We start from the raw sequence: 13,709 nt of genomic DNA on the forward strand, positions 1-13,709 counted from the left end.
AAAACGTAAATTGTGACCAGACTACTACTTTAGAAAATAAAGCAAAAGCTAAAGGAGAAATTATTGACAATAAATTCCAACATCTTACTATACACCACAGTGCAGATGAACAACTGAAAATTCACAAGAGTGCTGTTCCACTTTATACTATTATGATTTTGTTGATTACTAATATATAACATAGCCAAAACATTTGGCTTATTATTTAATTTCTGTAGTACATATTAGAATATTAAAGACATTTTAATACTAGTAATAAACGACTTTATAACACCAAATTTGTTATTTTTCTTCTTTAATTGGACACTCACTGTTTTGCTTTATAGCTTCTTCAGAAGCATTCCACTAAAACACAAGCTGTTTAGTGGAACACTCCTGAAGAAGTTGTAACACAAAATTTTGAGTGTCCAATTAAAGAAGTAAAATAATAAAGTTAGTGTTGTAAAATATTTTCTGACTAGTATTAAAACATTTGGCTTATATTTTAAACCAATTATCTGGCAAGATGCTGTTCTTTGTGCCTGACTTTACAAATTTCCTTGAAACACTGATATCTTTGCTTCAGTTGCATGACTATGGTGTTAACATTAATATCAATGAAATGTTAAACCCTGTGTAATTTGTGTTAGTATTTTTAACCATTTGTAACTTTTGCTGCTTTGGGTTTACTAACATTGATCTTTAATCAACAACCTCATTTTTGTTTTATTGATTTATATATATGTGTTGTTATCAATGCTGCATTTCTAGATATTTTGTATAAAAAAGTTTTAGTAAGATAATGAGTCTCACTGACTGATTTACTTTCATTTCAAAATTTATGATTTGATTTTAGCATAAATCTGAAGCTCAATTACACTGTTTCAACATTGATAGCTCTTTGTACTGTTGAGTGTGTTGTTGTAGCTTATCTATGTTTGTATGTTGTGTATGCTCTTGCTATATTGTTGTAACCCTCTAAGCTCATTCTGAGGACACTTCCTTAGTAGCCTGATAACAGTTATAGCATTGAATCTAAAAGCTTGTTTTAATAAACATAGTTGAACATTTCGATAACCTATTTATTGTGTGAGTTATACACACACATATTCATACAAACATATATAAATATACACACATACATGTTAGGAGTTTTAAAGAATATACTCTGTGAATACCAATATCAATTCTCTACATAACCTTACTTTTATGTACTTAGTGCCAGTTTGTCCCTCAAAATGGCTAACGTCATTCATTCAGGACACCTGCTTCTTCATTGGTGAGTCTTGGAGAAAATCAACTTGGAATGAGGCACAGCAAAACTGTAAAGGTGGACGTTTACTGACTTTGGCAGATTTGTTAAAATACAAGCTTATCCTGAAATATCTTAAAGAAAAGTATTTTACTAAAAGAAAAAGTAAGTATATTTAACATTGTTATGTACATACACTAAATGGTTATTTAAAGTAGTTCTTATAGTGGTTTGTTGAAGGAAGAAGTAAAGTAATGAAAAACATAAAATATTTTAGCAATTTGATACAAGTGAAAGGATGCTCAAGTTTTTTTATTACAATTACATTATATATTAAAATATTATTATAAATAACTGTTTGTATCTTCATCAGTACTGGTAGTTTGTGAAAAGTTTATACTAGATATGAATATTTGAAAATAGACTTGAATATAAACTAAACTTGTGTTGACAATATTACTAAAAACATTTAATGGAAGTTTGTAATTTTACAGTTATAATGAAAAGTAACTAGGTTCTGGTTTGGGCCTTAGGTATCTTAGATTTTGATAGAACATAAGAAATATAAATCAGTAATCCTCAATTTAGATCTCTAACTCTGGGATTCGTTTTAATGATTTTTGAATATCTTCAGATTTTTCCTTCAAGCATTCCATTGTGTTTAACACATGCAAATATCAGATTTCTCATGTTCATGTTGTGTGAAAACTTGGAAGCTAAAACTAATTTTGTTTTAAAGAAATACAGTTTGAAACAGGATATGAAATCTAAGTTTATTCATAATTACTTTTACAATATTGCAATAAAACATCACTACTGAAATTATCAAGTATGTACAAGAAAATATAACCATCTTTGCCACAAATGACAAAAAACATAATTATTGTTGACTGGGTTTTTTTTTTTTTCATGTGGTAGAATTTCTTTGTATAATTGTGCTAGTTCTGTTTCTTATACAGAGACATTGTTAAGTCAGTTCACAAGACCTGAACCTCTCAGAAATAAAATAATTACAATTTTTACCCTGGCATTCTTAATTTATAATAAGCGTAACCTATGATTATCTTACTATTCTTTGTTTTGCCTAAGACTAAAAACATTATTAATAATATTTAATCTTGTATGATGTTTCAGAAATTGTTGCATATATCTAATGAAAGCTTGTGCTAAGATCTCTTTCAAGTTTAGAATGAAGAAAGAATGAATTATTTTTTTGAAAATGTGACAAGAACTTTTGGTCTGAAATTTTTCTTAGCATTTCCAAATCAAAAATGCATGATTATAATAATAAAAAAGATTAAGATACTGTTTACCATAATGATTGTGATATGCTGAATTCTAGTGCAAGTATATTTCTATCATCATATTTTGTGTTTGAATTAAAAACTGTAATTTGTTTTATTTAAGTACCAAACCAAGTTTATAGTTGGTACTTTTTCTATCTTTGTACTGCTTTCACTTAAGATAATATCTTTAAAAATGATAGTATTTGCTGTATTTTTTTATTAATTATTTGTTTGCAAAATGTATTATAATTTGAGGTTTAAAATTACCATGATATAAACATATTATTATTCTTGTATCTTAGCTGTAAACATTTTACATGTACTACTAATATTTAATATGTGCTTTCAGTTTAAGCCAAGGTTTTAATTATTAGTTAAAACTAAGCCAGTTAATGGAGAAAATAAAAGCACTGATGTACACATCATAACTTTTTAATTGGTAGATTTGTTCCTTTTTTTGACAAACTTCAGCGCTATTGTACTATTTTTCTAGAAAATAATTTTACTTCATATTAGACTCTTTTACATATTCTTTCACTTCTACTGATAATTGTTAAGCATATTTGATAAAATACACAAATTACAATGGTTTAAGTTTAATATAGAAATTTCAGGAACGTTGAATATTAATTTTATGATGCTTTATTAGTTTCCAAAGAGTTCTGGATGGGCCTCATGTGGAAAGACAAGACTTATAAATGGGAAGATGAAAAAAATAATTCTGTTACATATGTCCACTGGAAATCTACAACAGATTTCAGCAAGACGGCTGGAGTGTTAGCTTTGAATTTTGGAAAAGTAAAATCTGAAGGAAATTGGGATTTAGCTGACCCTAAATTGACTAAACAGTATATTTGTGAAAGACAAGCCAATAGACAAGGTAAGTAAATAGAGACAGTGAAAAGGTTAACAACATTGACACAACAGTAACATTGTCTTTTCACATTATTGTTTTTTTATCACAATAAAAACAATTATTACCTTTATTCAAACGATATCACAAAAAAATTACATATCGATTGCTGGTCACCATGAAAAGTTGATGTAGCAGGTTTTAACCATTGATTCATGTTGAGATAATAATGTCTTGTTTTTGATGCTTGTTTTAATTCATCAATAATATTGTGTAATTGAGTTATTTACATTAAATAACCTGTAAAGTACTAACATTATCCATATATGTCAAGATGTAATTATGTTTTGATAGTTTAAACATGGCCAAAACTAGGGAAAAAATTTATAATTAATTAGTGAACAATGAGCACAAATTACTGTTTACATAATGAGAAGAAAACTCAATCTTGTATTGCTCAGAAACATAATGTTTTAAAGGCTACAGCTCAGAATAGGTTAAAACATTTTGCTGTAGTTGGAAATTTAGTCTTTGTAAAGTGAGTAAATGTTCAAGAATAAATCAAGATGTAAGGCTAGTATTGTTTAAAGAACTTTAACATAAAATCAAACTTAGAACAACTGCAGAAAAATATGCAGGAACACAGGATAAATACAGTACAAAGTTATAAACAACAATAAGACTACTTAAAAGTGGTTGCATAAAACTCATATACATAGAAAAGTTATAACCAAAAAACGTAATATTTTATATATAAGCATGGTCAAGTATTTAAGTTATGCAATTAAAGGATTTCAAAATTGGAAGGAAAAACTGGAACAATATGCTAGAGAATAATTAAACAAAGATTGGGCTTTTTTAAACTCATAAAGGTTTTTGCTAAGATGTGATCATAATATCATTAAGCAAAGCAGTAAACAAGGTACAAGAGATGAATTTGTTTGCTGCAGTAGCAGTAAATATTGTTGAAACTAATATTATGAAGAAAAAGTGTCAAAACAGCCTTGTTCACCATACCATACCTACTACATGACATTTAATTGGTTTGGGTTTGAACTTCAGCAAGGTAATAAATGATATAATTAAATGGCTGAAGTTAGAGAAGGACCTACTTGAAATATTAGTTCCTCATTACGGAAAGTATGGTAGCTTTTTTTAAAAAACCATGGCTATACATAAAGAAAACTATTGTAACTGACACGGTCTTAATTTCTGCATTCTTTTGTTTCAACTTATGTCAGTTGCAATGGCTTTCTTGATGTATAGGCATTTACTCTAGATAAAAACTGGAAGCCAAAGCTTTGAGTAAAGAATAAAGACATTTTTCTGATATGATTGGTCATTTTATTATTACAATTAAAGTTACTTAGTTTGTTAGGTTTCAGAATAATATTCTTATGCCAGTTACTGCAATATTGAGTATATACTGGGTGATTCAGAAGTCCACTGATAGAAATGGAGCAACATAGGAAAATAATAGTTAATAGTATGAATGGTGTGTTGTGTGCTTGTCCTGTGCTGAAACCATTAAGATCATTCAAGGTCATATTCTTATAACACATAGACAAAAACACCATCTATTTATAAATTTATTTAACTAATCTTGAAAGCAGTTTACTGTCACTGTTTGTATTTGCATGAAATTAATTTACAACAAAAAAAAGTAAATCTGTTTTGGGATAATAAACTAATTCAAGAAATTGTCAGTGTGTGCATGAAATTACTTGTATGAAACTGCTAAAGCTAAAGATATGATAAAACTAACTCAAAGTTCCAACTTCTGTTTTTTTTTTTCTTAATGATTTACTGAAATGTTCCAAAATTGAAAGCAAGAATAAAAAGTCACAAAATAAATTCTGATGTATTTTGTCTAAAACTTTTCAAAAAGCTCAGTCTGGAAGACATTTTCCATTTTAACAAAATTTTGCCAAGTTTGAGCAGTGTTTGTGAAGATTCCTGGTTGTGGTACCAATTATTTACCTGTGATCTTAAAAATTTATTTGTGTTTGCTTTTAATGGTTATAAAAGAATGCATTTTATTTTGCTCTTGTAACTTCATATTAAGGAAACTACCCTGAAATCACTAGTTAACTAATTTCTTCGTTTTTTTTTATTATTTTGGTAATAAAATATGCAATTGCTAATATTTAATGAATTTTTCAGAAATATCTATTTTCTTACCTTTTTTTTTTAACAGCCACAGCATGGGCAGAAGTACTTGTCCTGAATCAATCTTTATCTTTACTTAGTGACAGGAGTTCTCAAATTCCATTCTTGAAATGTCAAACAGAAAATTCTCTTCCAAACAGTATTGTATGGTATTTTGATGAAGTAGTTGTGAAGGGTCACAGGTATAGTTCTATTGATAACGATGATCTAAAGTTGACAGTTAGAGAGGTTCTCAGAGGACATCCACTTCAGAGACAAGAAGATAATGTATTAAAAGCTCAAGGTTACTATGAGTGTGAGACTGAACAGATGAGACCATTCCAGACAGTTAAATCTTTTAAACAGCTATTTCGGTTTGATGGTAAGTATTTTATGGAACTGCTAGTCAATACTACTTTCTAATCCACATTATTAAGAATATCATTAATTTATTATTATTTCCTTTAATCATTTATTTCTATCCAGTGATTATTCTTAAAAGTTGAAAAACTGAATTCACAAAACAAGTCTCTGTATTTATGAAGTTCTTCATACAGTATAATAAGTTTAAGTTTTAATCATTCAGTTCTTTTCACTTCAGTGTGCATGTCATTCATAAAACTGAACAAAAATTGAATCTAGTACCTCAAAGAAAACAATAAAAAACAATAGATTTAATGTTCCAAAATGGTCTTAGCTCCTCTCATCCAAAGCTATCTTCATCCTGGACTGCCCTCTAAGCATTGTTAAAATTTTTCACTGTCATCGTCAAGGTAGGTATTTAGGTTCAAACCAGGGGTATTCAGAAATTTGGATTTCTCTTTGCCCCACTCTAGGCTGTTTGATTTCCTGCTTATTTTTGGATTTATTGAAATTGTTTAATGGTTTCTGGGAATGAATGATTGTTTTCTGGTTCTTGTTGGCTGCCTCAAGCAATACAAAAAAGTTGAATGGGAAGATTCTTTCATTAGTTTGTCTGGTTGTGTGACATGAAGCCACTTGTTGAGCCCAATACAACTTTGCAGAGATGCACAGCAGGAGAGATATAGAGCTTGCATGCTCCAACACCTAGAGGGCTAAGACAGGAACATTTATTTGTGACAATTAACAAATACAAAAGCTTACAATGTTCTCAAACTAACAGATAATAATAAACAAGGCAATCAGAAATTACAAGTACAGATTACGATATTATACAAAAATGATGAACATATAATATAATAGTTACAACAAAAACAGTATATCTGAACACTTTAAGTACAGTAAAATTTTTCACTAACAGCACACCGATTTTTTATACCCTATCAATTTGCACCATTTTAGAACATGCCGATCATGTAACTAACCTCCACCAATCATACTGTACCATCTATACTAGTGTAGATAGCCCCCTCTACTATTCTAAAACAATCCTCACTTTCTTGATTGGCATTCTAGTGTGTAGACATGTGTTTTAACTCGCTCTCCATGTGACTACAAAATTATGATTGTGGTTGATCACAGATTTATATCAGTTTCAACTTCAAGTTTCGACTTCTTGTGTTTGATTCCCATTGTTTCTACTCGTTTGTTTTAGAAATATTTCTGTTTCCCGAATTCTAATTTGTTCATGTGAATTCGAGATTTAATATGGCGGATGATAAAATTCTTATGACAGTCAACAATAGTTTTGACTTGAGTCCCCAGATGAGGAAGTACAGGGTATATTTCATGGGGAGTTCATGTCTTACATTCAGCCGAGGATTTTTTCCTTTCACATTATGATTTTTTGTGAGGAAGCATATGACTACTATGTGGACATTTTTTTCTACTGCACCTTCCACCTGTTACTATGCCTCCATGTAACCTCCTGGATTAGGTATTGTTCTTTTTCCCAGGAGATCTGTCGTAAGTTTTTAAGTGTGTATTCGTCACTCCCAGTAGATATACCCATGTTTAGCAAGTTTATGTGAGCTTGTGTGGATTGACCAAATTTCCTCACGTGATTATTTAGTTCTTTCATGTCTTTGCTCTGAAGGGAGAGGGTGGTTATGGTTCACTCTGACTATTCCACTGTCATCGGCTATATCACCAAGCAAGGGGAACCAAATCCAGATCTCTATGTTTTCAGACTCTGGCTCTTTTTCACTGGGCCCACGACCACTACTTAGTGATCTTGGCATGTCACATTCCCAGCATTGTGAATCTGGTGGCCGATCATTTATCTCAACCCAACCAGGTTGTCCCCATGGAATGGTTTCTTCTTCCAAGGGTATTTTGGTGGGTGTGTTCTCAACTGGGAACACTGTATATAGATGTGTGCCACTCACTAGAATGCCAAAATTCCTTTCTTTAGGTCTCTGGTTCCACACTCTTCAGTTCTGGTAGTAGATGCATTCAGTAAGAATTGGAGGGGTCTTCACCCATATGCCTACCCTCCAATCAGCCTTCTCTCCAGAGTCTTTTCCCTAATCCATATCACTCCTTCCTGTGTCCTGCTCATTTCTCCATATTGGCCTGCTCGAATGTGGTTCCCTCTGTTCTGTCCCTTACTGGAGTGTCATCCCCTACCCTTTCCACTGTCCCAGTCTCACCTCCAACAACCACAATCAGACATAGTTCATTCCGACGTCACCAAACTCCATCTTCATGCATGGCTTTTGTCCTGTCCCTTGCTTCAGCTCAGGGACTCACCCCTCATATAGAACCTTTTCTTTCCCATTCCATTCAACCTTCCTCCATGTCTATTAAGGCAGTGGTCTACCTTCAGACCTTAGTACATTCGTCATGGTTTCTCCTCCCATCCTTCAGTAGCTCATCTTTCCCAGTTCCTCGCCTGGTTGTTTGTTCAGTGTTTGTCTGTGTCAACTGTTTCTAGTTATAAGGCTGCCCTGTCAAACACCTTCTGATTCTCCCATTTCTGGAAAGCTTTCTCTTCCCCTGTTCTTTCCCTCCCATTCTGTTCTTTTTCTCTTGTCCATCCACCACATCCCTTTGTTTTACTATATTGTATCTCAGTTTTCTTTTCCATGCCCTGTCCAATTCTCCATTTGAACCCATTGCTACATGTTCCTTGTACCATTTTCCATTTTTCTCTTAAGTCCTCTTCCTTGTTTGCTGTCATCATTGTTCTGATATTTATGCCATTGATGTTTTCCACATCCTTTTCTTATGTTATCCTCTATCCTGACCCGACCTTCCTTCCTTAGACATTTGCTGTCCAGGCAAGTGGTTTGGCATTCTCTCCTATTTTCTTACCTTACATTTCCCACCTGTACTCCCATTCGGTTCCAGATAGACTTCTTTGTTTGGGTTTTTCCCTGAGATGTTATGTGGCTTGTACTGCCTCCTTTCATGTTATCATTCCCATCTGTTTGTTCCAGGGATTCTCTATTGCACTCACTCATACGTCTGGCATATTCTGACTTGTCCATGGAAGGTCACCATCTGCACAATGTTTCTTTGTACCCAATTCGTCATCTAACTATGTCTTAAGCTGCTTGCTTTCACCAACCTTTGGAGGAGATCATTCAGGTTGGGATGGGGACAACTCCCAATACATTCATCACACATTATATGCACAACCTGGCTGTGTCTTCCTCAGGCAAGTATTGTCTTCCTTCTGTGATGATTCTACACACATCTGTTTGCCTTTAACTGGGGTCAATCGACATGTTACTTTTTTCATATATTTTTAGTTGATACATATCATATTTCAGGATCTCACCTGGTGGCAGGTGTTTCCTGGTCGGGTATGTTTCGTATTATATTTGCACTATATCTTATGCAAGACACTTCTACTGGATGTTTTTGCCCAGGCGAACTACACATGTTGATCTCCAAGCTTATGCAAGGTGCTTCCACTGGATGTTTTTTGCCTGGTTGGACCACACTTGGCATAATCCAACATATCCCAAGGCATTTCCCCTGGATGTTTTTTGCCTGGGCAGACTGCACTTGTCTTATTCATATACAATTCATAGTCCTTCACCCTAGCCACATATAGTTGATTTTGATACTATGGCTCACTATCTTTAGCACTATGGCCTGCTGTGTATATGGACAAAGTATGACATGTATGTTGATAATGGGCTGGTTATGAAACCCTCATGATCACACTCATACCTGTAATTTTTTTTTCATAGACCTGTGTATCCAAGGCACTTCCCCTGAATGTTTTTTACCCAGGAAGACTATGCTTTTTGATCACAATATCTTATACAAGGCATAAGAGATAGCTTTGGATGAGAGGAGATAAGCACCTATCAGAAATACATTTTCAGTGTAAGAAAACGTTAACTTTTTCTATCCTCAACTGTTGCTATGAAAATTTCAATTTTCTAGTGCTGTTTGTCAGTAAGTGTCTGCTTTCAAATTAACTGTGATCAGAATTCTCACTCACTTGGATAAAAGGAAGTTTTATAGTCATCTTAAAAATCAGAAAAAGCTTTTAAAATTTCAGAAATTTTTGGAAAATTAGTAAAAATACAAAAGATATTTAAAATATTACATGCATCAATATGCATAAGAATTATTGTATTTGGGGTTTTTAAGAGCTGTTGTATTAATATAATCCTGTAAAATATTAAGTTATGATTATAATATTAGTGACTAATTCCTTACTGTAGATAAAGTACAATATATGTTTCAGAAAATGTAGAATATTTAATCATGGACTCTCCTCTTACTTTCTAGGAATGACTACTGTGCTAGGTGTCATTATCTTCTTCCACAAGGTTTTACTTTTTGTTTGTTAATCTATAACAGTTTGTACTATTTATTAAGAGTTGAAATAGCACCCAATATTTTGTTTTAATGTTTCAGAAAAACACATATTAAATGAACAAATTGGTGGGTCAAATAACTGATGTATGGTACCTGCTGTACATTGTGATACTATACATACAGTTAACTAACATATAAAAATAGTGATATGTTCTAAATGATATTTGTCATGGTTTTATATATGGACTGGGATTCTTTTACAGTAGGTGTCTGTGACTTGTTGGCGATAAATTCTAACAATAAATGGACAGCACACTATCCACTTGTTTTAAAATGAAATATTCAAAACAAGTCAAACGTATGTACAAAAAATTCTTTACATTATAGGATATCACAGTTGTATCTAAAACTCTAAATAATTCTATTTTCTTGTCAAAAGTCCATGCAGATTAGTTCAGTTACTTTAGAATCCAATTGACAAGATGAATTATTTTTTCTGCTCTGTTTCTTATTGCACAATCTGCAATAGATTCACTTATGTTACCCTATGGGTTACCACAGTTGTATTCAGAACTTTAAATAATTGTCTCCTTTTTGGCAAAGTCCACACAGACAGGTTCAATTACTTTAGAACACCCTTTGACAAAACAAGTTATTATTCTTGTCTCTGTTAAACTGTGAAACTCACATTAAAAGATCACCCATTATGGCTAAACTAACAATCACACAGTCTAACTTCACTTTCACTAATTTAACATTTTCTGAATTAACTTCATTAGTTTTGTTAGTTACCATAGTTGTATCCAGAGCTTTCAATAATTGTCTCTTTTTAATCAAAGTCCACACAGGTAGGTTCAGTTACTTTAGAACCCAATTGAAAAAACAAATTATTTTTCCTATTTCTGTTGTTACAATACAGGTGTGAAACACACTATAGAAATCATCCAGTAAGACTAATCACTCACATGCTGGCTAACTTCATGTTTTCTTTCACTGTAACTAACTTTTTCTGACTTGACTTGCACTCACTTGGTTGCCTATATTTATATATTTTCCAACTAAGGCCTAGAACTTTCTACAAACTAGGAGATGGTATAATGTAACAATACTCACATAGTGAAAAAAACTCAGAGGTTTCAAGAAAGATGGCACCAACAATACTACAACAGTTGAACTACATGCACAAGTTATGACTCTTACCGAGTTATGCAATGAAACTTATCATAACTATCACCTATAAAATAATTATTTTCAACACTCTTGCTACAAAAACCAAACAATCATTAAACATTAAATCACCAAACAATAACTCTCACACCAAACAGTCATGTATATCCAACAATATTCTTAGCTTCACTGTGTTTTTTGCTTGATTGACAAATTGTGTTTAACTAGGTATGAATTATTATTAGTTTATTAAATGGGAAAATGATTAAGGTTATTGTTATTAGTGAAAGATTATTTAGGAAAACATTTTTAATGGCAAAATAACCAATCATGAGAACAAATTCTAATATTATCGTATGTATACAAATATTACCATTTGAACTCCCAAAGAAAGATTAGTCTTACAAACTAAAGTTTGTTTGTTTTCATTTTTTAGGTATTTGGGCTTTAGCTGCAAGCTTTATTTATATCAAGAATAACACAGATGATAACCTATATAGTAAGAACCTTAAAGACTATTGGGACAAGTTAATACATACAGAAAATCATTTGAAAAGACATTTTGCTGATATCTTAAGTGTATATGAATTTGAAATTCATGTGCGAAACCTGTCTTTGAACATGTAAGTAAAATATTTTTAATTGACTTCAGCATTTTCATTTTGTATATTGTAGGGCGTGAGTAGCACGTGAAAAAGTGTCAAAATTTACAGAGTAAGACAGATTTGATGGAAATGCTTTTGTGCCATGAAACTTGCTTTGCTGTCAGTTATTTCTCTACATTTATGTATCTATGTAATGATCATGCTTTTGGTCTTATCTTATAATGTCCTTTTTTGCTTGAAGCTCTTATGATGCATGTTAAGTACTGTTGCAGAGGTTAAATAAGGCGGATATTTTTCATAATTCTTTCTTATAGAAGAAGGTAAAGAAAGAGTGGGATAAATATTGAAGAAAGTGGTTAATTTTGAGTGCCGTTTGCTGAACTGTTGTGTTCTGCAAGGTAGTATAAATATGTGTCTATATGCATGTAAGATTTTGAAAAGTCTTTGAAAATTTTGCATTAGGTATCCAGTGCCTTATCTTATAGCATGGTTCAATATGAGAGATTACTTTATAGTGGACTTGTATTGCCATTTTATAGTAAAGTTTTATAAGTATTTATGGCATGTTGATTTGGCCAGTTAGTTAAGATATGAAAATGTTTCTAAATCATTATTGGTATCTATTCAGACCTCTGTGAAAAATGGTTTTAACCTGCAAATTACCATCTTGTTTTCATACTGTTCACTACCAGTTGGGTCCACATTTTGCCTCATATTGAATAATTTTATGTTTTTGCCTGATACAACATTCAGTGTAAAGAACTGACCAAATAAAGTGGGTTAAATCACTCATTATCTTTGTAAAATACATAGGGGACCTTAGCAGTAAATAGTGGGAGTAATTACAATATTAGTGGTATTTGTATTTTAAGTTTATCTGTGACATATATTACTAGGGGTCTTGAAACTAACAGATTCATGAATATACAAGCAATTTGGTACATAACTGGATTAGAAAAATGTATTTAAGAAATCTGATGGGGATCTTAAGAACCCCACCATGTAACTCTAAGGTTAAGTCATAGCACAGATTCCAGGAAATATAAGCTGCCACAAAAGTGTGGACTTGAGCTGTGTTAAGTAATTCAAGATACCAACTGGAAAGACAGCTGAAAATCAAAAATTTTGTTCATAGAATCTAGCTGTGTTCTTGAGCTTTCCTTTGGTTTTAAATTGTATAATAACCATATGAAAATATAATTGTAATGAAATATATTTTAGCATAATAACATAACATAATGTTTTGGGACAACATGGGACCTATTGGTCCATCTTGGCTGTTCCGTCCTCTAAACTAAATTAAAATAGTTTTAAAAAATCTTAAAGAAAGCCTTTATCATTCATGTACTTATCAAGCTTTTTCTTAAACTCACTTAAACTTACTGCCTCTACAACATCTGAAGGTAACCCATTCCAAAGGCCAACCACCCTGTTAGAAAAATGAAACTGTCTTAGCTGAACATGACTCCTACCTTGCCAAAATTTTTATTTGTGTCCCCTAGTCCTATTATTCTCACTGTTAAATATGAAAAAAGATGATGTATTCAACACTATCAATTCCATTTACAATCCTAAACACTTCAATCAGATACCACCTAACTCTTCTTTTTTCAAGAGAAAACAATTTGAGAGATTTTAGCCTCTCCTCGTATGACAACCCCTCCATCTCAGGCACAGTTCTAGTAACCTTTCTCTGAACTCTTTCAACAATTCGA

At 32.1% G+C, this 13,709-nt stretch overlaps 1 protein-coding gene across 1 annotated transcript in view; it reads left to right on the forward strand.

Annotated features, from left to right (window-relative positions):
- The window catches only part of LOC106460925, an 80,058-nt gene that overhangs the window by 27,402 nt on the left and 38,947 nt on the right, over nt 1–13,709 (forward strand). Inside the window, exons 9-12 of the mRNA XM_022390553.1 lie at nt 1,199–1,396; nt 3,167–3,397; nt 5,568–5,900; nt 11,826–12,012. Coding sequence (XP_022246261.1) covers nt 1,199–1,396; nt 3,167–3,397; nt 5,568–5,900; nt 11,826–12,012 — 949 coding nt within the window. The remainder of the gene's footprint in view (nt 1–1,198; nt 1,397–3,166; nt 3,398–5,567; nt 5,901–11,825; nt 12,013–13,709) is intronic.

The sequence above is a fragment of the Limulus polyphemus genome, unplaced genomic scaffold, assembly GCF_000517525.1.
Source record: "Limulus polyphemus unplaced genomic scaffold, Limulus_polyphemus-2.1.2 Scaffold1, whole genome shotgun sequence".
NCBI classification, from domain to species: Eukaryota; Metazoa; Arthropoda; class Merostomata; order Xiphosura; family Limulidae; genus Limulus; species Limulus polyphemus.